The sequence below is a fragment of the Patagioenas fasciata genome, chromosome Z, assembly GCF_037038585.1.
Source record: "Patagioenas fasciata isolate bPatFas1 chromosome Z, bPatFas1.hap1, whole genome shotgun sequence".
Taxonomy (NCBI): Eukaryota; Metazoa; Chordata; class Aves; order Columbiformes; family Columbidae; genus Patagioenas; species Patagioenas fasciata.
This window is the reverse complement of record NC_092560.1, coordinates 58,253,806-58,277,724: the sequence shown is the minus strand read 5'-3', so window position 1 is coordinate 58,277,724 and position 23,919 is coordinate 58,253,806. Positions and strand designations below refer to the sequence as shown.

The 23,919-nt window shown below is 37.7% G+C and overlaps 1 protein-coding gene across 3 annotated transcripts in view; it reads left to right on the top strand.

Moving 5' to 3' along the window:
* Positions 1–23,412, top strand: part of IL31RA (interleukin 31 receptor A) — a 43,651-nt gene extending 20,239 nt beyond the window's left edge. For all 3 annotated transcript variants that reach the window (XM_071802121.1, XM_071802122.1, XM_065860649.2), the window contains 11 exons: positions 2,130–2,281; positions 6,380–6,545; positions 7,126–7,208; positions 7,745–7,961; positions 9,354–9,536; positions 11,887–11,988; positions 13,288–13,434; positions 15,533–15,673; positions 16,994–17,087; positions 19,426–19,504; positions 20,333–23,412. In XM_071802121.1, coding sequence (XP_071658222.1) covers positions 2,130–2,281; positions 6,380–6,545; positions 7,126–7,208; positions 7,745–7,961; positions 9,354–9,536; positions 11,887–11,988; positions 13,288–13,434; positions 15,533–15,673; positions 16,994–17,087; positions 19,426–19,504; positions 20,333–20,932 — 1,964 coding nt within the window. In that variant the 3' untranslated portion in view covers positions 20,933–23,412. The remainder of the gene's footprint in view (positions 1–2,129; positions 2,282–6,379; positions 6,546–7,125; positions 7,209–7,744; positions 7,962–9,353; positions 9,537–11,886; positions 11,989–13,287; positions 13,435–15,532; positions 15,674–16,993; positions 17,088–19,425; positions 19,505–20,332) is intronic.
* The last annotated feature ends 507 nt before the right edge of the window (positions 23,413–23,919 follow it).

Sequence of the window (23,919 nt, the reverse complement as noted above, 5' to 3'; positions counted from 1 at the left end):
ACTATGAAATGTCTAACTACAACAATATTTTTTAAGACAATGTCTGATGTATCCATTATAAACTACTAAGTTTTTCATTATTAACAAGTAAAGGCCATATACTAAAACTCTTTGTCAAGCAAAGTGCTGCTCAGTCTATACTTTTATATTTTTGAGTGGGACCAGGTGTCAGTGCAATATCCGGCTGTAAATTAATAGTGGTATCATCACGTCCAGGTCTGTCCATCGTTTACTCTGCTATTCTGCTTTCTGGTTGAGAATGTTAAAAGCTCAGCTGTTCTGCTCTTCCTCCAAACCAGTACTTCTTCTTTTCCCCCCTTCTTCTTCTTCTTTTCCCCCCTTCTTCTTCTTCTTTTCCTCCTTCTTCTTCTTCTTTTCCCCCTTCTTCTTCTTCTTTTCCCCCTTCTTCTTCTTCTTTTTCCCTTCTTCTTCTTTTTCCCTTCTTCTTCTTCTTTTCCCCCTTCTTCTTCTTCTTTTCCCCCTTCTTCTTCTTCTTTTCCCCCTTCTTCTTCTTCTTTTCCCCCTTCTTCTTCTTCTTTTCCCCCTTCTTCTTCTTCTTTTCCCCCTTCTTCTTCTTCTTTTCCCCCTTCTTCTTCTTCTTTTCCCCCTTCTTCTTCTTCTTCTTTTCCCCCTTCTTCTTCTTCTTCTTTTCCCCCCTCTTCTTCTTCTTCTTTTCCCCCTTCTTCTTCTTTTTCTTTTCCCCCTTCTTCTTCTTTTTCTTTTCCCCCTTCTTCTTTTTCTTTTCCCCCTTCTTCTTCTTCTTTTCCCCCTTCTTCTTCTTCTTTTCCCCCTTCTTCTTCTTCTTTTCCCCCTTCTTCTTCTTCTTTTCCCCCTTCTTCTTCTTCTTTTCCCCCTTCTTCTTCTTCTTCTTTTCCCCCCTCTTCTTCTTCTTCTTTTCCCCCCTCTTCTTCTTCTTCTTTTCCCCCTTCTTCTTCTTTTTCTTTTCCCCCTTCTTCTTCTTCTTTTCCCCCTTCTTCTTCTTCTTTTCCCCCTTCTTCTTCTTCTTTTCCCCCTTCTTCTTCTTCTTTTCCCCCTTCTTCTTCTTCTTTTCCCCCTTCTTCTTCTTTTTCCCTTCTTCTTCTTTTTCCCTTCTTCTTCTTCTTACCCCCTTCTTCTTCTTCTTACCCCTTCTTCTTCTTCTTTTCCCCCCTTCTTCTTCTTCTTTTCCCCCCTTCTTCTTCTTCTTTTCCCCCCTTCTTCTTCTTCTTTTCCCCCCTCCTTCTTCTTCTTTTCCCCCCTCCTTCTTCTTCTTTTCCCCCCTCCTTCTTCTTCTTTTCCCCCCTCCTTCTTCTTCTTTTCCCCCCTCCTTCTTTTTCTTTTCCCCCCTTCTTCTTCTTCTTTTCCCCCCTTCTTCTTTCCCCACCTTCTTCTTCTTCTTCTTTTCCCCCCTTCTTCTTCTTTTCCCCCCTTCTTCTTCTTTTCCCCCCTTCTTCTTCTTTTCCCCCCTTCTTCTTCTTTTCCCCCCTTCTTCTTCTTTTCCCCCCTTCTTCTTCTTTTCCCCCCTTCTTCTTCTTTTCCCCCCTTCTTCTTCTTTTCCCCCCTTCTTCTTCTTTTCCCCCCTTCTTCTTCTTTTCCCCCCTTCTTCTTCTTTTCCCCCCTTCTTCTTCTTTTCCCCCCTTCTTCTTCTTCTCTCCCCTTCTTCTTCTTCTTTCCCCCCATCCCCTCTCTTCATGCTCTGCTGCATTTTCTTCTGTTCATTTTGTTCTAGCTGATCAACAGCCCTTTTAAACTGAGTATTTCTGTGGCACTGCTCCACCAGCTCTCCAGGCAGAGGCTCCTTTGCTCCCATGCACAGATCTGTTGTGGCTCCTCATGACTTTCCGCACCCCCAGTGCTCGCCAATTCTTTCCGCATTGTCTCCTTCACACTTCTCTCCCTCTCGAATCCTTTCAACTGAATTCTTCCCTCAGCTGCAGTTTGGACTTCACTTTGGCAATCCAGCTTCCTTTCTTTTCTCTGCTGTTGCTGTCTCCTGCAGATAACTTCTCATATGTAGAGCTGCGCCTATAAAATTGGCCATCACGTGAATACTCTGATAGGACATACCTTATTGGCATAATAGTTAACATTCTTGGAACACACATAGACAGAACAATAAGCTCTTTCTCCTTTTTGTTTCTCTATTCTAGAGAAATTTCAACCTCCTGAAATACTTTCAGTAAAAAAAATCACTGGTATAAAGCAGTTGCTTACATTAACCTGGAAAATGCCTGAGAAGATTATCCCTGCACAAGATGTAACTTGCCAGGTTCACTACAAAAACTTGTATTCGAACTCTTCGGTAAGCTACATAAGTTTACTTCTGAATGTTAGCTGCTTTGTGACTAATTTCTTAATGTTATAAAAAGCTAAATAGAAAAAAGGCAACAAGTAGTTGGAAATAATGGTTAAAACCTTGTTGTTTTAGTGAAGCATAAGTATTCACGGTCTTAAGATTGTCGTTGTTTTGTTGACTAGGGTTAATTGTTCTCTTCCTTTAGGTCAGTGTCTTTTTTGGTACATAACATACTTCTGAACATTTCTGAGAAAGGCTAAGGTATGACCTTAGGCTAAAGGATTACACAGTCAGAGTATTTGATTTTCCTCTCACATTCTGGTCATGAAAACAGCATTTACTCCCAAACACAACAGTTGAACCAAATTAAGATGGACTAACGATACATTAATTTTCAAGTGAATTAAAGCAGAAATTTTGCAAGATGGAAAATAAGGGAAGTTACTTTTTGGAGTTTCTGCCACTTAAAAGGAACTGTTATAGAAAAACCAGTATTTAGTTATTTGCTTCCTTCAGGTGGCCTATTCCAGTACTCCTCAGGATGGAAGTGATTATGTTCCCAGTCTTACTGTTTCCTCTTCCAAATCTAAGAATGGGTCAGGTTGCTTGTCTTGTGGTTTTGTTTGTTTGTTTGTTTGTTTTAAGCTCATTAAACTGAGATGTCTCCTTGACCGTACTATATGTTAAATTTGTAATTCTGGAAGAGAAGAGTTAATCAGGGTAACTAATAGTAACCCTCAGAGCTTTAAAAAGGTTTCTTATACAAAAGCTGTTTCTAATTAGCATCCTCCTTGCATTCTCAAGGCAAGCATCTTTACTGTAGGTACGACACATTAGTTGTTGGATCCAAGATATAATATTTGGGATGATCTGATGGGCAGGATGGCTCAGGTTCATGCAGAATGTTAGAAACAAACCCAATGTTTATTTAAAAGGCTTGTTCAAGATGTTTATCCCTTTGAATTAAAGACACTGGTCCTTGTGATGATTGCATGTATATGAGATCCTTTCAAATGCTGGGAGAGCTGGGTCTGTTCAACCTGGAGAAGAGAAGGCTGAGAGGGGATCTTATCAATGCCTATAAATATCTCAAAGGTGGATGTCAAGAGGGTGGGACCAGACTCATTTCAGTGGCGCCCAGCAATAGGATGAGGGGCAATAGGCACATACTGAAGCACAGGAGGTTCCGTCTGAATATGAGGACAAACTTCTTTACCTGGAGGGTGACAGGGCCCTGGAACAGGTTGCCGAGAGAGGTTGTGGATTCTCCTTCTCTGGAGACATTCAAAACCTGCCTGGATCAGCCCCTCCTTCCATGATCTGTAAACTCTCCTCTTCCACTTGAGCTTACCCAGCAGTTCTCTATTCAACCACGCAGGTCTCCTGGCTCCCTTCCTTGACTTCCTATGTGCTGGGATGCTTTGATTTTGAGATTGGAAGAAGCAGTCCCTGAATGCCAGCCAACTGTCTTGGGCCCCTTTATGTTCAAGTACCCTTTCCCATGGGATTTCCCCTAGCAATTGCTTGAAAAAGGCCAAAGTTGGCCCTACTGAAGTCCAGGGTTGCGATTCTGCTTGCTATTCTGTTCCTGCCACATGAGATCCTAATTGCGCCATTTCATGGTCACTGCAGCTAAGGCAGCCCTCAATCTTTACCGCTTCAACCAGACCCTCCTTGTTAGTGAGGATGTGTTCCAGCAGTGCTCCTCTTCTAGTTGGATCATCCACCATTTGCATCAGGAGGTTATTGTCAGTGCACTGGAGGAACCTCCTGGACTGTGGCTGGCTGGCTGAGTAGTCCTTCCAGCAAACATCAGGGAAGTTAAAATCCCTCACAACAACCAGGGCCTGTGACTGTGAGGCTGCTCTCAGCTGCCTGTAGAAGGCCTTGTCAGCTTCCTCATCCTGATCTGATGGCCTGTAATAGACACCCACAACACATTGGTGTACAGGCATTTCAGGGAGTGAGCTGAGCACACCAATTTCACCCCAGGGATATGGGGAGGCCTCCTGGTCTTCATCAGTTTTGGAGTGCTGCCCACTGCTGCAAGGCCAGGTACAACCCTATCCCACTTGGGGATCACTTTTTCCCCTTGGATCACTTTTTATCTTTTTCACTATCAAATACAGTCTACATCTGTTTCCTTCCTCAGAACTTACTTGCATTTTTCCACAGGCATTCTAGAGGAAAAATAGTAACCATGATGAGTAAAGACAAAAATCCAGTGAGTTTAGTCCTGTAATATGTTAGCCATTATTCATAGGTTTGTCCATAGCCAATGCAATGGGAATGGCCAACAAAGACAGCCTCAAACCATCAGTTATATATATGTAGGAGCTGTTTTTCTGTCAGCATATATATGCCAAAAAAAAAAAAAAAAAAAAAACGGTTTGAGCAAATGACAGATATTTTCTCAACCTTTTAAGCCTTCCTGCCAAAACAATCTCAATAGTTTGCTGTGAACTGCTTATCAGTGTTCTGTAAATCAGTGAGTTTACTCTCATAGAAGGAGTTTTCTGTTTTTGACAATGCGTCTCTTAAGATCAGAATGGACTAAAATTTAAAGAAATTAGAGGTTGTTTCAGTTGTTTGTCAGTGCCCTTCCCTTTATGGTATTCAAAGGCAGTGGGTGTCTGCGTTTTGCATTGTTTTAGTTTTTTTCACTTTTCATTGCAAGGTTCAACTGGGAGAAGACAAGAACTTCTTCACAGGTTTTTGGCCCTGTTGTTGTAAACTTATGTGGCATTATTACTTCATTCTTGCCCTCAAGAGGGAATCTTCCTTATTCCCAAACTTACCTTTGCTGACCTTGATAGAATTTAGCTAGCTTTAACATTTATTTTGGTGTCTTTCTGTTTCAGTCATCTGTATTTTGAGAGGGAGGACAGTCGTTAATTATTCATTAATTCTTGAAATTTGGAGAAGATGACATTATTGTTGGCATAGTGATTATACAGACTCAGAGAATAGTTTGGGTTGGAAGGGACCTTCAAAGGTCATCTAGTCCAAACCCTCTGCAATGAGCAGGGACATCTGCAACTGGATCAGGTTGCTCAGAGCCTTGTCCAGCCTGGCCTTGAATGTCTCCAGGGATGGGGCATCTACCACCTCTCTGGGCAACATGTGCCAGTGTCTCACCACCCTCATTGTAAAAGGTTTCTTCCTCATGTCCAGGCTGCATCTCCCCTCTTTTAGTTTAAAACCATTAGGCCTTGACCTATAGGAACAGGCCCAGCTAAAAAGTCTGTCCCCATCTTAATGTCAGTCCTTCTGTATACAAACACAAACAATCTTTGTTTTCTTCTACTTGCTGTTGTCAGTCCAGGTGAGTTGATACATAAATTTCAGTTCCTGCTTTTCCTGTCTTGTTCCACCTTTTGTTTTGGAACAACAATCTATTCTCTGACTTCCATCGGTGAGATGTGAGTGGGCTCCTTTTAAGATGACAAAATTAATCACGTAATTACTTTTCCAAGAAGATATAGCATTGGTTATTCCTCATATTCTTGTCTTCCTTCACCATTTAAAGGCTCCATCATCTCTATTTTTTCTTGGTACCAGAATTCTCTGTATTTTCATTGGTCTTTTCGTTTTAATCATACGCTGATAATCTTTGGGGTAATCTACAACCACACTGTAAGAGCTACGAGACCATGTAACTAAAAAAACTCAAAACAAGAAACAAGTAGTGAGCTGGCTCACAAACTGCAGGAGATCATAGCTTCCCCAGGAATGCCTCTGCTTGTGAGGTAGAGCTGTGTCCAAGACACTGGCTTCAGCAATACCCAGTTGCTTCCCAGCAGTGGGAACTGCGGTCATGCAGCCCCTCGTGAGCCAGCACAGCTGCTCTGGAGCTGCCTGTGAGCTCCACATGGGGCAAGACACAGGTGGGTCACTGCAGACCTGGTTTTGTCTTGCATTTTTCAGGCCCTGGACTTTTACAGGAAAAATTGAGATGCTATGCAGAACAAGCAGTTTTGTGTTTCAGGGGAGTGAGGTGGGAAACACGAAAAACTGCATCCTTTGTGTTTTTTTAAAAAACTAAGTCATAAATCTGCATGTAATTTCATAGCAAATAATTTGTCTCCATATATCTACTTTCAGGAATTTATCACTGTCTCACTGAATTCTGCAGAGAAAACAGGATCGTGTCATCTCACAGGTCTTTGGGACTCCACAGAATATTCAGTTGCCATTCGGTGTATCAGTGATGTGTCAATATTCTGGAGTGAATGGAGTAGAGTCAAAACGGCAAGCACAGAAGAGAAAGGTAGGCTAACTATTTACTAAGTTTTTCTTTGGTGGTACTTTGGGACATTAGGATTTAATAATGGAAAACTGTATTTACAGCATATTATCAATGTACTTGATTTCGAATTCTATTGTTTAAACAGAACATGAGTATTTCATTGAAATACAAAGGAGGGAGAACTGAAAAACAAGAGCAAGGAGGATTTGAAAGGTGATACGAACAACATAGGGCTAAAGAAAAAAATGGGCGAAGACAGACAGTGAAGAATGGAAAAATGAGGACTGTAGATGGAAGCTGAACATGGTTAAGTTGGATAGTAGCAGAAATGTAGTGTCGCAAGTATGTCCAATAAAATGAATTCTAAATAGAGAAGTTATAAAACAAGACAAGAAAATCTTCTCTAGAACTTCAAAAAAAGAAAGCAGAAGGAAACATAGGAAGAGGGAAGCTGTACTAATTAGGTAAAAAAGGCACAAAATTTCACAAGGGAAAACTTCTTTTTAGTAAGTTGCTCTTAGACTGTATTTTTTAGACCTTTTGTTTGTTAACTATATTAATATAACAACAAATTTCAATATATTTTTCTGTCTTTAAATAGCTCCTTTAGAAAAAGTCGATTTGTGGAGGGTAATTGAGTCTTCACACTCAGATGGAAGTAGATCTGTACATCTTATGTGGAAGGTAAGTACTCTTTTTGTGAAGTGCTAATCATATTGGTATCCTGGAGCTGATGTTGTGTTGAAGTATTTAGAACATATAACTGCCAGGGGGGTTTTCTGTCATTGGAAAAAAAAAAAAAACCACTGAACTAAAGAAGAATTGAAAAGGCTTTTGTTTACTGAATGGTAGATGAATAGAGTTTTGTAATCTGTGCAGAAAGGAAGAGTTTAATTGTGTTCAGATCACTGGAAAATCTGACTGAAAGCCTTTACAACTGCTCTTAAATAATACAGCTTACCAAAGCTGTGTTTAATCTTCTATTAGAATGACCAGAGGCTCTTTGTGGTTGAAATCTCAGTATTTGACTTTTTAACCTTTCCTTCAATGAAATTGTTGCAGCTGACTGTCCTGAAGGTAGGACTGAAGGAAGTACCTTTTGTTTCTAAATTTAGTATAGCCATTTTGTAATTTGATCTGGACTGTTTAATACAGTCTATACTCTTGATTATGCAAATAACTCTGTGAAATACTTACTGCTTCATATTTTTTTTTAATAGCCATTAAACAGCTTTCCACCTCCTGGGAGAATTCTAGGCTACAAAATACAGTATTTTCCAGAAAACAACATTGCACTTAAAATTACTAACAACTCTACTGATAATAAAATTAGTTTACTTTTAAATGAAGAAGTGTATATAATATCTGTTACTGCCTATAACTCTGCTGGAAATTCTCCTGAAGCTATTTTGAGGATTCCATCCACTGATGAAAAAAGTAAGATTTCTCAGTATCGTGTTGTATTGAACTGTATCGTGTACAAAGCTGTGAAGTCCATTACTTTTTAGTAGAACAATATTCTTTGCTATCATAATTAATGTCTTTGTCATAGACGATTGTTGTTGGGGTTTTTCTTTTGAGATACAGTTGTTAAGGTATCAGAACTTTCTGATGTCTTATTAGAATTTCTGTTTTATTACTTTATGAAGATTTTTTTGGTTATGTTTTTTATAGCCCTGGACCTCCCAAATAAATTTGTAGAGTCCCACTCAATTTTGTCTTATGCCTCTACTAGGTCACAAAACTTGTTGCCACAGGTCATCACTGCAGTGCATTTAACAACACCATTCAAATATGTTTTTATTAGAAGTCCCCGATATGTGTCTGTGGAAGCAGAGAGTGAAACACTGTGTTTGTCTTCATTTCATACACATTCCCATAGAACCCCATCCCATTGGTCCACTCCAGCACAACCGTTATGTTCTTTGGTTCTTACGTTTAATTCTGATACATCTGTGAGTCTTGTATTGCAACATCTTGCTGTCTACCCATGGTCTGGATAGAGGTTGCATTTGACACGCTTGAATCACTTCTACATCAGTTGTTCATGAAATAAATACAAGTGTCCCTCTGGAATTGCTCAATCAAATTCCAGTCTAATCAGAAAACTGGTTGTGTAGACATGATGTCATCTTGTCCTGGAGGTTGATGACTACCTGTCTATCCATTTCTGTATCCCACAGTAAAAGTTTTTCTGATTTTTCCATGCTGTGAGATGCCTTCTCCTTCCCCGCTCCCCCCACCCTGCTACATACGTTTCTTTTGCCTCTACTTCACCAGGTCTTTTTTCCCCTCTGCTTTGCCAGGTTGGGTTTTCACTCAGACTTCCATTATCTTTGTTCTGCAGGTTGATGGTTCAATTTGGCTTCCCTGTCATTCATTACCTTGCTGACTTGATTTACTGTTTTCCTATTGCCTTTGTGATATCAATCAATACTTGCTTATCTGCATGACCTGTAACGCTGGTAGCAAAACGGTTTGTAAAATTTCACAGACTGTAAAATTCAGATCCAAAAAGAGAGACTGGTCTCAGATTCTGTATATGTAAATCCCGTTAAGTGTAATCTCCTCAATCCCCACTTGCCCATTTTCATTGTAACACTTCTTACATGCTTCATTTTACAGTATTTTGAGTACATGCATGCGAACATAGGTATAAAGTAAGTTTTTAACCTTTTTATTTTAACCTTGACTAGGTCCTTTATTCTTCTAAAGAAGCAATCTCAGCTTGCCATAGTTGAATTGTGTTTTTTTGTTGTTTGTGTGGGGCTTTTTTTCCTGCAGTTTTTATGAAGATAGAATTGCTGACATTTTCTGTTAAATTTTTAGCTTCTCAGATTATTGAAGCAGTGAGGACCTCTACAACAAATGAAGAAGTGGTTGTGGAATGGAAAACCTCCAAACCAGAAGTAACTGAATACGTAGTTGAGTGGTATCCGGAACTGGAGACAGATCCTTTTGGTAGATCGTGGCAATATATATCAAATTCTACAAGCTGGAAAACTAGCAAAAGTATGTTCATTTATCAGTTACAGCTGTAACACTGTACACGCACATATATATATGTATGTATATTTATTTATAGGTAAACAGGAAAGAACAATCATGGATTAACTCATCCAGCTTCCTTCAGACCATTTTGAGAAATAACAGTATTATTACATGTTTTATCGAGATCTTTGCATGTAATTTCACGGTAATTTTAACTCTCTCAAATATTCACGCAACATGCAAGATGGTGTTTGCTCTTGTATAATACTAGGCTACAGGTTTCCTGTTTAAGCACTTCTGTGGCTTGATCTTATGCCATGAATCTACCAATAGGGAGGCCTATGAGGGATGTACACTGTTTTAGCAGAGAAATCTAAAACTGAAAAGGTGAGTTTCAATGATGGGAAAAGATCATGTTCCCTCACATGCGTTAGAGCGAGAGCAAGAAACCTGAAAGAAGATTTGAGGGAGAATTCTACTTCAAAATAAGCAAGTGGAGTGATTCTTCAATCTGGCATGTTAAATATCACAACTGTATTATGACCTAAAGCATTTCTAAGAGGTTTCAGTGGCCTCATGACTGACAAATACATGGGGATCTGTTCACTTCTTTGTTTTATCAGCTGACTTTTTTAAAAAAGATAATCTGTCTAAGTAGTAATGTTTTAATCATGTGTATGTAGTTTTGATGAAAAACAACACAACGTGCAGAGTTCAAGAAATACATGCAGAGGCAAAACTGAATATAGATGTTGATGTGGGTATACCATGCACGTTACCTTTAGCTACTGAAATGAATTTACTTTTACACACTTGGATTTTCTTTTACAAACAGGAATAATGCTGAGAAAGTTTAGTATAATATATGTAATTAGTGAATTTTGGATTGTTAGTTCTTTGGTTCTTCACTGGTGATATTAATTTTTCTGAATCCTACATAAAGGAAGAAGAATTTCCAAAGTTTTCAGAAAACAAGCCCTGCATTTTCTAATGTGAAAAAGAACACTCAGTTCATTAATAATAAATATAGCTAGCTTGTCCATGAAATTTGTCTTACTAGCTCAGACAACAGTGTTTTAAATACTGTCTCTATGCTACAGCAAAACAACCTAAACAAAAATACACTTGAAGTAAAATTCAAGAGTGGTTTATTACACATTAAACTGAGTTTGGTGAGTCTTGAGTTGTAAGCTGAAAATTCCACTATTGCAGCAATTTACCATGGTGAATAAATGAAATTAGAAGCTGTTCTCAACATACTACAAACAAATTAAAAAACAAACAAAAAAATTTAAAAAACCCACCCCAAAGCAAAACAAAAACTATCAAAAACACAAAACACAAAAACACGAAACGCAAACCAAACAATTTTCATCCTCAGCATTATTTTGAGATCTTTGTTTCCCTAAGCACAAGTTACATTAGAAATGTCAAGGCAAATTCAGATTTACTGCTATTCAGGCCTGAATCTGCCATTATTTTGTGGAATTATTGTAAGGATGACATGTGGGCCATAATAACTTCTTGAGTTGCAATAGGTGTAAGGGACTGAAAAAGCACCAGAGTGCTGTTATAATGCAGGGATCTACCGATAGCCATTATTCTTGCCGAACGAGCCGCAGAGCTAGAGGAGGAATAGTCCAGGAAACCCTTTGCACTGGTTTCATCCAGGGGTGGGAAGCCAGAGGTGTGTCACCTTGCAGCTGAGGAGAGTTGCTTGTAAGTAGGGAGAGAACCCTGTCAATTACTTGGCTGCTGGACTGTTCAGAGTCCAAAGCTTCCTTTCCAGAATATGTCTTGAAACATGTAAAATTATATGGCAGAGATTTCACTTGTACAATTGTACTTTTGAGTCATGCTGGTTAGAAGCAGATCTGCAGGTGGCACAACTGGAACATCAATATAGCTGAAGCTCCATTGTGCCTTTTAAGCTGTTGAATGTGTGAGCAAAACTCCCTTATGCAGAGCAGTAAACCTATAGATATGTGAAATTAAAAATATTCCTGGAAGTATAATTTTTATTTGAAAATTAAAACTTCCTCCAGAACCTTAAACTGTTACAGGGGAAATAAGTGGCTTCGTATAGAGAAGCTGTATAAGACTGAAGTATAATTACCCATTCAAAGTATTTCTATTGAAAACTGAGTCAGAAACCAAGTGCTCTTGTGAACACTGCTAAATAAAACTAGTTGCATTAAGGGCGGTAATGAGTATTCAAAGCAATAAATATACTTTGTGCTTGCTAAAAAGTTGAAAAAATAGAGGTCTGTAACCGTGTATTCAGAACTGTACTGTGATTTATTCTGCTTTCATTGTGTTAATCTCACAAAGAGAACTGTAAGTAAATATTCTTTTTTTTTTTCCTTTACAGAAAACTTTAAACCATTTATATGCTATAATATCTCTGTGTATCCTCTCTATGGAAATATAGTAGCAGCTCCATATTCAATACAAACTTATGTTCAAGAAAAAAGTACGTATTTTAAACAATGTTGTGGAAGGTGTGCTGTAGTCTGTCTCTCAGGGTGTATTGTCTGTGAGCAATTGCCTGGCATTACTGAAGGAGAGATGTAGATGTGGAAAAAAACAGGATTCGGGTTTCCTGATTTCTGTTCATAGATCAGCTACTGAATTATTCAGTGAAGAAAACTGTCTTGTGATACAGGTACACTGGTGTTTGAATCCACTCATTTGTTCTACAATTTACATACTGTATACAAAGCACTTGGAAAGACTACAGCTACAAATACGGAACCGTTTTTTAAACTGGCTTTTAAATGTTACAGCTCATTTAGATATATAATTAGATTTGATTTTAATGCTTGACTACATTTATCAATCATCGTATATGAGAATAAAATGAGTGGTTTGAATAGCTTGCTTTTTGTAAGATTTTACAATGTAACAAAATATTTGCAGTCCTGCACATGAAAAAATGGTAAGAAGTCATTATGTTTGTGATTGAGTGGAAATGGTGGATGAATTAGTATTTTGTATAGAATGTAGTTCACTGGTAATTTTAAGATTTCAGGTGAAAATGTCTATTTGTGTATGTGCATATACAGGTCTGTGTAAATGTGCACACACATAATACAATGCCCTACTAAACAGTGTTAATTACTACTAGGGGGCAATGGAGTATTGTGTGTTTGACTAATACTTACTAACACACTAACACAGTTAGAACTTTATTTCAAGTGCTTTCCTGTTTATACAGAGGTGTGAGAGTACTAAAGGTTGTGAGATAATGGGAAGGACGATACCTGTTTTAAAACTGAAGTGCAGAGAACTCTTGTTTCAAAATTATGAGCAATGCACACGAGGTTGTGTTACGTGACCGGAAAGATTTTATCCAATGTAACGGGCAAAGACTGGGGGGTGCTGGGCAGCCCAGGTGAATCTCAGCTCAGGCAGACATGTCCTACAAACACAGTGACCTTGCACCTCAGTTCCCCCATGAGCGCATAAGGACGTTTTACTTCTTGATCTCTCTCTCTGAGGTTGTGAGAACAGAGCATGTTAATGATCTTGGGATATTCAGATGCAGTAACACTGAAAACTATGGAAATGTCAGAATAGATAAGGGGAAGTGTTATCAGAAGAAATTGCACAGTAGAGAAGGTGAGAAAAAGTTAAGGGCTATGTCGGAGCACTAGGATGACATATTAACTTGTGCATTTGTTACTGGTATGTGTGAAGTAACACAGATGGACAACAGTGTGATGCTTAAACTATTTTACTACTTTTTCTCTCTTATAATGATTTTGTGTAGAGCCATCAGAAGGACCTGTGGCTGACACAGGCATTCCAGGGAAAAATGAAGTTACAATAAAATGGAAGGAGATTTCAAAGGATAAAAGAAATGGATTTATCAGTAACTATACAATATTTTATAAACCTGAAGATGGAAAAGAATTGAGTAAGTATACATTAAACATGAACACTTTCAACAGGGTTATGACAATCTGCTGTCTGAAGTTAGCTATTTTCATAGTTATTAGCACACTTTATTGTTGCATGTCATGGTAGTACAGCCATGACTGTTGATTGCATCATGCTTTCTGCTTCTCAGATGCAAATCTGATGGATCTCTGGGTGACAAATTTAGTCAGTGCATGGCAGCACCATCATTCCTCTTTCCTTTCCATATCAGGATGGAAACTCATGTATGAGAGGCTCTTTGCAGATTGTTCTCGATTAACAGTAGAAAACCTGAAATTTCCAGGTTTATGCCAAATTGGAGTATATTATTTTCCAGATACTCTATCTTTTCCCCTGTTACATATATACGAATCTCCTTCTGTCTTGGAAAAAGTCATGACAGAAGTAGGGGAGGTAAAGCGGGGCTAAAATATATTGGAGAGTCATAGATCCTGTGCATTTTCATGAATTTGAACCTTGTGAGGGTTCAGTGAATTTATAAATTCCATGGGTGTGCTTGGAGGGATACATTTTCCAAGCCCTCAGCTTCTGGAACAGTATGGTGGAGATTTTCTGGTAAAAATGTTTTTTAATGTCAATTTTATAATAAAAGCAAAATAGCAAATGGTAGCCAAGAAGACAAAATAAGCTGCCAAGCCATACTTTCTTTGGACATAGTTTTTAGATTAATTTCTTCAAATGTGCTTAATTTTCTGTGCTTGGTATTACTTCTCTGCTCTGGAGTCTGGTAGCAAAACTTTCTGAGCATATTTTTAATGTCCTGCCTCAGCAGCAGTGGCCATACAAGGTGTCAGTAGAATTCTACCTATGCAGAACTTCTCTAGCCTGAATCTCAGCAGAATCTCTAATGAGAAGTGTTTTGATCACCTACATGCAATTTTTCCTGCTTTGCTGGTTTCTGGGTAATTTAATGCTGACTGCTTTGTTTGGGGTCATCCTCAAGACATGCAGCCTCATGTTACAGTGCCACATGTCTCTCTATTACTTCCAATGTAAAGCAGACTGTGCCCATTTTAGGGGCTCAGATTAATTCCTTTAGGAAGTTAGTTTTAAATAGCAGCTCAAGGGACTTAAATTTAAATGGCAAATCCCTGCAGTGCTAATGTTTTTTTGATGATTCTCTGATGTCACATCTTTTTGATAAGAGCAGAACACGGAGTTTGTGCGAAGCTGACTTCACTGATGGCCTTTTAACTCTAGAATGTCACTTTCCCCTCCTTAATCTAAGAGAAACTCAGTTTGTTTAATCTCATGGCACATCACAGGATATGTATTTCCTGAGTGTTTCTTGACTGAGCTGAATGATGACATAAGTTGGCTTTATATTATGAAATTAAAGTCACTAAAACATTTTCTGGTCCATAAAGTCAAAGATGATTGTAATACTGTTTGTGGACATAGAATGTTCTGCTATGTGCCTTGCTTAAAACAATTTAAAAGTGAAGCAGGTCATACTACTTCCAGTAATGGAGAAGGTATTGGAAACATTGAGTTCTGTCCAGAAAAACATTTTGGAACTTGGAAAAATATTCGTGTTAACTTTGGCATTCCTGTGACTTTACTGGGGTGATATCCCAGTGCTAACAGATTGCATCCTTTTGGAATTTTTTTGAATCAATGTCTAACTGCATGTACTAGAAATACAGTTAAACTTCACAAGCTGCAGAAACTTTATGTTCTTAGTTTCTGAGCCAAGTATTTTAAGTTCTTAATTTCTGAACATAGGTTCCAGGAAATAAAGTTCTCAAAGCACAGTTTTCCATGATAAAATATACTACAGGAGATCATATTTTCTCTGTCTTTAGTATTAGCAAAAAAAAAGTGTTTCTATTTTTAAAAATAAATACAGACAGGTTTATTTTTTTGCTGTAAACTTTTAAGTAACTTTGATAAACACCGTTTGGTAATTCAAGTTTTCTTGCTAAAAGGACTGATAAAGTCTCTTTGTATTTCACGTTGTATTAAAATACTTTGTGTTCTGTTATTGTAAAAGATGCTAAATAAGGGTATAGTTCCCTGATACAGCACTTCTTTTTGTTTGTTTGTTTCTTTATTGGCATAAATCTCCTAAAAAGATGAAACAGTGAACTCTGATGTTCTGCAATACAGATTGAAGTCCTTACAGGCTAATACACAATACACTGTCTATATCATGGCAAGCAATGAAGCTGGTGGAACCAGTGGAGAGCCAAAAACTTTCAAGACTTTGAAATTCAGTAAGTAATATTCCAGGTTAGTTATTACTATTTTTAAAACAGGTTTGGGAGTCATAAATATAGGACAATTTTCTTTAGGCTTTTTAATTAATGTTAAGTAGAACAAGGAGAGAATTACAAAGAGTAGCTGAATTTGATGCAGTTTCACTGATCCTCTCGCAGACTAAATCACCAGCATTAGAAGTCAAACCCAAAATCTTTATTTTGCTGTCAATAAAGCTGTGGAATACTATGGATGTTTGTGGGAGCAACAGTTTGTATGCTGTCAGTTATGGGATGGGGTGCCTAACAGTTTATTAAAAAGCAAACATTTCCATCTGAGATGCTTTATTTAGAATAGCCATGCATTGTCTTGCTTCTCTTCTGCTATGTAAGCTTAGGTAATGAATCAGTGCACAGGTTGTGGACTCTGTGTGTGTGTGTAAATATCTTTTCCTTTTTTTTACTATTTGTTGTAGCCAGATTTTACCAAGGAGGTTGGTATGATGGCTGCAGGCCAGAAGTTTAGACACTTCCTCATTTCTACTTCTAGGAGAATGTTTTCAATACTTAAGTCATCATAGTGATGGCCAAACTGAAATACACAAAAAGTGCATGACATATCCTTAAACTTGTCATGGGACTCTAAGGTGGTTTATTTTTTGCCTCTAAATTCATCTGCTAGTTTGCTACTCAAATGCAAGGTTAGACCATGCTGAGGTTTGATCTCCCTTGCTGCCAACACCTACCTCTGGTAGATGCTTGGAGACTAGCTCAGAAAACTGTGCTGTTTCAGTCAGAGTAACTTTGTATTTTGTGTATTTAAAACCTATATCCTGCATTGAATTTACTGTTTATTTTGTAGTTAGCAGGTAGAAGTGGCACAGACAGTTTTTGGTGAATTCAAAGCAACAAGTGCCCAGAGAGGTGGTAGATTCTTTATACTAGATGACTTTCAAAAGTTGGCTTGGTATGACCCTAAGCAACCTTATTCTTATTTCAGTATTGGTCAAGGTGACCTACAGATGTCTTCTTTAACCTGAATTATTGTGTGATTCTGTTAAATGCATTTTAAAATGCACTATGTCTGTTCCTGAGATATCCTGAGAAGTCTCATCAAGAGCTGCTTTTCTGGCTCAGTAACTGTGACTTCTTGGATTCATCTTTTGACACATCGTACAATGAGTACGATACAGTATTTTGAATAATTTTGGCTAGTTTTGACAGAGGTCTTTAGAATTGTGCTAATTAAGTGACTTGAATGTTGAAAATTAGCTCTCTTAAAGGGATACATGAAGAAATTATAAACATCTGTGTTTTTCTTTTTTTCTACCTCTAAAGATAAAGAAGATATTATTTTCATTGCCCTACCCATTGGATTAAGCATGTTCTTTCTGTTAGGCCTTTGGATAATATGCATTTTGAAAAAGCAAGCGTGAGTACATTTTCTGCCTTCTAAAACTGAACATAATCAGTTAATTTTAACTTGTAAAAGGCAAATTTTTATGTATGTTATAAATGCTTTTGTTGGTTTCCAAACCAATGTCAAATTAAGAAAAAAAGCCACTGGAGTAACAAATAACTAAGTGTACATGTTATAATGTAAATGCAGTTAACGTACTGTAGTTCAAAAATAAGTATTAATTTTACAAAGTACAGTAAATCACCACAGAAGAAATAGGGGAAAGAGATTTACATATTGCCTATATCAGTTTATGGAAAATGCTACATGCCATTTGCACTTCTGTCGTCAGTCAAGTGAGGGGAGCATACTTAAAGCCAGTTACTGGAAAGTTAATTATCCCCCCAAAAAATTTCTCAGGCACTCTTAATAAATCTGCTGGTACACCACTAGAACACATTTCACATAACCCCTATTACTTATCTTAGCTACATCAATATTTTGTTATTTTGTAACACTTCCCTTGAGTTGCAAAGAAGACATGAAGGAACTAAAAATTACATCACATGAAGGTACTTGGATGCCCAATCCATGATTATGGATCCATATCCATACATGATTCATAACCCTTTAATCTGCTATCACTCTACAAGGGCAAGTGTAGAGTCTTGCATCTGGGCAGGAACAACCCCAGGTTCCAGTATAAGTTGGGGAATGACCTATTAGAGAGCAGCTTAGGGGAAAGGGACCTGGGGGTCCTGGTGCACAGCAGGATGACCATGAGCCAGCACTGTGCCCTTGTGGCCAGGTAGGCCAATGGCATCCTGGGGTGTATCAGAAGGGGGGTGGTTAGTAGGTCGAGAGAGGTTCTCCTTCCCCTCTACTCTCCCCTGGTGAGACCACACCTGGAATATTGTGCCCAGTTCTGGGCTCCTCAGTTCAAGGACAGGGAACTGCTGGAGAGAGTCCAGCGCAGGGCAACAAAGATGATTAAGGGAGTGGAGCACCTCCCTTATGAGGAAAGGCTGAGGAAGCTGGGTCTCTTTAGCTTGGAGAAGAGGAGACTGAGGGGTGACCTCATTAATGTTTATAAATATATGAAGGGTGAGGGTCACAAGGATGGAGCCGGGCTCTTTTTGGTGACAACCAATGGTAGGATAAGGGGTAATAGGTTCAAAATGAAACACAAGAGGTTCCACGTAAATTTGAGAAGAAACTCCTTCTCAGTGAGGGTGACAGAGCACTGGAACAGGCTGCCTAGGGAGGTTGTGGAGTCTCCTTCTCTGGAGGCATTCAAGACCTGCCTGGACACATTCCTGTGTAACCTCATCTAGGTGTTCCTGCTCTGGCAGGGGGATTGGACTAGATGATCTTTCGAGGTCCCTTCCAATCCCTAACATTCTGTGATTCTGTGATTGTCACGATTTCCCCTGCCAGATCTTAAATTGCCTTCTCATAGCATAGGGATGATATGATATAGCATCCCAAAGATGACCGTGAGAAATTTTTAGGTTTATAAAATGCGATTTTCTTTGGCATGAAGAGTGACTGGCTTGTTTGGCTGAAAGTTAATGAGAAGGTTAAAAATCTGAACTATTTTGGGGTGTTCAAAGCTATTAGAAACAAGGTTGCTGTCATGCGAAGCATCAGGGAGTAAGTATGGCTGAAATAGTAAGTATAATCTACAGCTCTTAAATCTTCACCTATGTTGTGTATTCTGAACTTTTACAATTGTAAGAAACTATGTTTTGATTCTGGAGAATACTTTGAGATGTAGTTGAGTGTTTATATTGTTGTGTAAATCAAATTGCACTGTGAAAAATCAAGCTATGGCTTGGGGTTTTTTTTGCTTGTGATATCAAGAAGAGTGATTAATTTGTTTCCTGTTTACTGTGCCATTGGTCAGTTAGAAGCTACAGTGTCAGCATCATTGATCTGCTGCTGACGTGACAACTCATCATAGCTCCAGTGTGGTGTAGTGCGAGAGACACTTTCCTAGAGCAAAGTTTATCTGGGGTGGCTTTTCACTGAGAACCACCCTGAAACATTACCACAAGAGGTTTTGCATAAAGCCTCATTTTGGTATGCTATTATTTGATCTACTGTATAATAATAATAAAAAAAACTTTTGTGCGTTAGTAATTTTTCACCAATGTCTCTGTAACACAATATTTTTACTTGTTGAGATATTTTATGGTAAAAATTAATGTACGAGAAAACAATTTTAATGAAAAAGATTGTGTTATTACAGGAAATACTTGGTGAAAGGTTGATATTTTAGCAGTACTTGGGCTTTCTGGAGATGTGTTAATTTTATTTTTAATGACGTATTTCTTCTGTCATGTCACTAAAATTCCCTTCTCAATGACAGGTTTAAAAAGGTATGCTGGCCTGATATACCAAATCCTGCAGGGAGCATTGCAGTGGAGTGGCCTCTTCATGTGTCTGTGGTAATAATTGCTATTTTATGTATTAAAGAAGGGATCAAATGGAGAGTTCTTCTTCTCTGGAGGTCATTTTATGACTAAATAAAAAAAGCTATTGAGTTTCATTCCTTCTATTCAAGTGCTATAAATGCTCATCATTGCATTTCAAAATAATAGGAAATACGCATATTTATAAAATATGTTGATTTAATTCTTATATGACAATGAGAAATACTGGTTTGAAGTTATAGAGTGATTGGTGGTCATGGTTTATTAAATAAAGTTGATTAAACTTCCTATTGAGTCTGCTGAGTCAGATTTCCACATCAAGGTATCTCCTCACTTCTACATAAAAATGCAGTGCAACATTTAGTAAAATGTGATATATTATTTTGCTAACATTTCTGTCTTTTTTATTGTTGGATATTTATTCCTTATTAAAGTTTTGATTTTTTTTTTTTTTTTAATGAAGTGGAGTTGTTTAGGTTTACATAAAAAGTATAATCTGTGGAGAATGTGATTTAAAATTTTGTCTGAAAAATGGTAAGTTAGAGTGGAAAGGGTGAAAAGAATCTGAGCTTGATTCTGAGCCTTGATTGAAACTCTCGATTTTGTTGAGCACAGAAAACGTAATACGAAAGTGTCTAACAAATGAACACAGTAATATTGCCACTTTTAGTACTCATTCACTTATAACTGCATCCTAGCTGAAATGCACATGAATTCTTTATTAATACACTTTAAATATTAAGTCAAGCAGAGCTCAAATGATGATATTTTATGTATTAAAAAATAACCCAATATATTATCTATCCCTATATAACTTTCCAATTAATCTCTTTGTACTGACAGAATAATTCATTTTGGAAGGGAGTGACATCTGAGGCTAAAGCCATGGACTTTGAAGACTTAAGTGTTTTGGAACAGTCTTTTCCTGAAGAAAATCATGAAAAATCACTACTAATGAATTGTGAAAATTGTGTTTCTAAGTGTACTGATATTAATACAAAAGGTGTGATTATTGGAGACAAAAAGATACTGTATGAAGAAGAAAATGAAGTTGCTAAATGTTTTTCACCGCCCATGTCCTATATAATTACTGATCAAGATATCAGGAGTCAAATGCATTTGGCTTTGATACCATCAAAGGCAATCCAACCCAGAGAAATGCTGGAAGATGATGTATGCGAATCCCAACAGACTTCAATTAAGAATGAAGAAAATTATAATGAAGAAGTTTTAAAGCTGGAAGATTTCAGTGAAAATGCGGTCTTCAATCCATACCTTAAAAATTCTGTTAAAACAAGGGAATTTCTTATTTCCGAGAACTTGCCAGAACACAGAAAGAATGAACCCAACAGCCAGTCAGCTGTCTCACCTCCTCTTCAAAATAATGTTGCAGGACAATCCTATGTAACACTGGACGTGTTCAGGCTGGCCACAGCTCGTTAGTGTGAGAAAACCTTGCTTGTAAAGTCCCGTCGTGAGATGTATCTTGGCACTGCTGCTCATATGCATTTCTAGGTCCTAACCTGGCTAATCTCAGTTAATTTGGATGGAAAACACTCCCTTCCTTTGAACAGCTGTGAAGTAATTTTTTGCACTGTGTTTATACCTGCCAGGGTTCACTTTCAGTGTGGAGGGTGTGTTGTATTTTTTTTCTTGTTTGTTTTGTTTTTACCAGATAGGTGTTGCCAGTAGTGAGGCAAAGGAAGTATTATCGCTTTTCTTATTTCTTACTAGTTTTTCTTATTTCTTATTGATCTTTATTGCAGAAGCATCCAGTAGTGCTTGCAGCTGATTGATGATTTTTTTTTTATTATTTTTTTTTTCCTCCTGTCCTCTCCCCCAGGACTGACCTGAACAGAGCCAGGATCTGCCAAATCCTTCCTTAAGTTACATGAAGTAAAACTAGTTTCCTGTTATTGTTTCCCTCTATTGTTTTATATCTGGTTTTATGTATAGTGTTTGTCCTGTTTCACAAATACTTGGTAGATTTCGGTAATTGTCTTTTTGCATGCTGACTCTTGAATCAGTGGTTCGGGTCATAGTTTCTCTGTCTTTAATGAAAGGATATTTGTTAGGCTTATGACATTGACCTATGTACATTTTGGAAAAGGTAGATGTACACTGGCTTTGTTGTTTCCTTCGTTTCTCTTGTGTTTTTAATAATCTTCTGCATTTTCTGCTACTTTTGTCTCTCCTCTTTTTGTTGCTTTTGAAAACTCTGTTTACTGCAGGATACCTTCTTATCTTCTTGTTCCTTTGCCTCCCAGTTTAAAACTGTTTCTCACTTGAGGCTTTGATGTTTTGAATTTAAACAAATTCAACTAAATACAGCATCTTGTGTTGGAATAAGCACTGAGTTTATATTTAGGAAATTATTTTTCTGGGAGGTATTGAAAAAACACTAAGTCTACAAAATATGCTCAGATGTCCTGTGGCGAGTGATTGAGGATTCCAGATTTCTACACGAAGGCTGTAACTTCTGTCATTTGTTTTATGATTTTTGTAAGTCATAAAACTACTTGTAATTTCCATTTTATACAACACCAATTAAGCAGGAAACTCTCCATCACACTATTTTTTTTTTTCAGCAAGAAAGAGGCTATAACTGTAAAGTTCTTACCAAAATTCTTATTCTGTGAAATGATAAGTTAAAAAAAAAAGAAAAAGAGATGGAGAGTCAGCTCTAAGTAAAATGTCTTAAAAGGGCGTGTTCATTATGACATGTGTGACATGTAGTTATTTTAAGACTTTAAATTATTTTAACAGTATTTAAAGGCTTGACATCATCAGTCTTGTCCATGCCTGACTACAGACTTCTTTAGAGGTGAAAAAGATACAAGAGTCATGGGGATAGAAAAAGGAGAGGCAAATGTAAGTAGGAATAGAAAGCCTTTCCTTTCTGTGCAGGAGGAGGAGTGGGAGAATGGAAGACACATTGTCCAGCATGAATGAGGGGGCTGAGTGTTGCTCTGGATGTACTGGCTACTACTTGCGTTATGTTGGAGAAGACAGGGTAAAGTTTGCATTTAGGGATTTCATCTGTAGTTTGGAAGCTGCTTTTACTAATAGCAATGTCTGGGTTTTTTCCCAAAAAAGGATGAGAAAACAATTTCTGCAAATGTTCCTTGTAGAGCAACATTGATTTCCAACCCCCCTCCAACCCAGTTTGTTGGATCATTTTCCCAACCACGATGCTATAAGCCAAAATGTATGTATGTTTGTTCTTAAAAGCCTTTGCTTACTTAGATCTAAGTCGTTCTCTGACATGAGCATGGGGCACAGCTTTGGTTGGGTCCGTGCTCCTGCTGCTTCACTTGCTTCTGTACTTCTCATTCACAGCTACATTGTCCTTTGCTTGGGTTCTGAAGTTACTGAATTGGTCACAGCAGTTTTTTCCCCTTATATTTCAGTATTCGTTTTAATATAATGAGATTTAAAAATAAACGGAGATATTGTGAGGTCTGTTTAGGAATTGTTGGGTAACCATGTGAAAGCTGCGTACTCTGAGTTGCATGATTGAGTCAGGTAAAATAAAAAATAATGCAGCCTTTAAGGGCTCATTAGAAAGGGGAGGTTCTCCACTGGATGGTTTGAATAGGGTTTGCCCATAAAGTCTCTTAGCTTCTGGAAGCCAAGTAATAATCTGCTTTTCCATCCCATATTATTTCTCTATCACCACTCTGCTTTTCTCTCCTCACTTGTGATTTCCTTGTCCATTATTCTGTCTGAAAAAGAGTAACGCAATAAGTGGGCTCTGTACATCTCAGAAATTACAGCTGCCTTTTGCCTGTGCTTTGGAACGCCAGCTTTGTGGATTTGGTTTGTTCTGCATTCAGAGTTGTACTCTTTCAGACCTTTTACAATCTGTCTTTCAAACTAATGCTGTGAAACAGTAAAAAATAAAACTGAGAGCACATGGAAAACTTTTTGTCAATTTATACTAAATACACCATTTAGACATTTTAGATTTTCATATTCACTTAGAAATATGATCCTATTCTGAGAAGGATCCACAAATAGATTAGGTATTCGGGCAGTTATTCCACATCTATGATGTCAAGTGGCAATGGCAGGTTGGACATTATAATACTTTAACACTTGGTACTTTTTTAAAAAATAGAACACCTGATGTCATTATTTCTAAAGAGTGGTTTTCCTAGATTTCATTTCACCATGACTGATCTGAAAAAATGTTGATTTCTACCCCTCTTTAAATGCAGAAAATTAAGGTCTCAGGTGTATGGGTCTTTGCAATGTTAACAGAGAGCAGCTTCTGGCATAATTTCAAGAAGATATTGATTCCTCTTTGTGGTTGTCATTCTTCTGTATATCATACAAGTAATATCTTTATGCTCTGCAAATTATTAATAGGGCATGTTTTTCACTTAGCAATTTTTCTAGCTACATTAAATGTTCAGTCTTTTGTTACC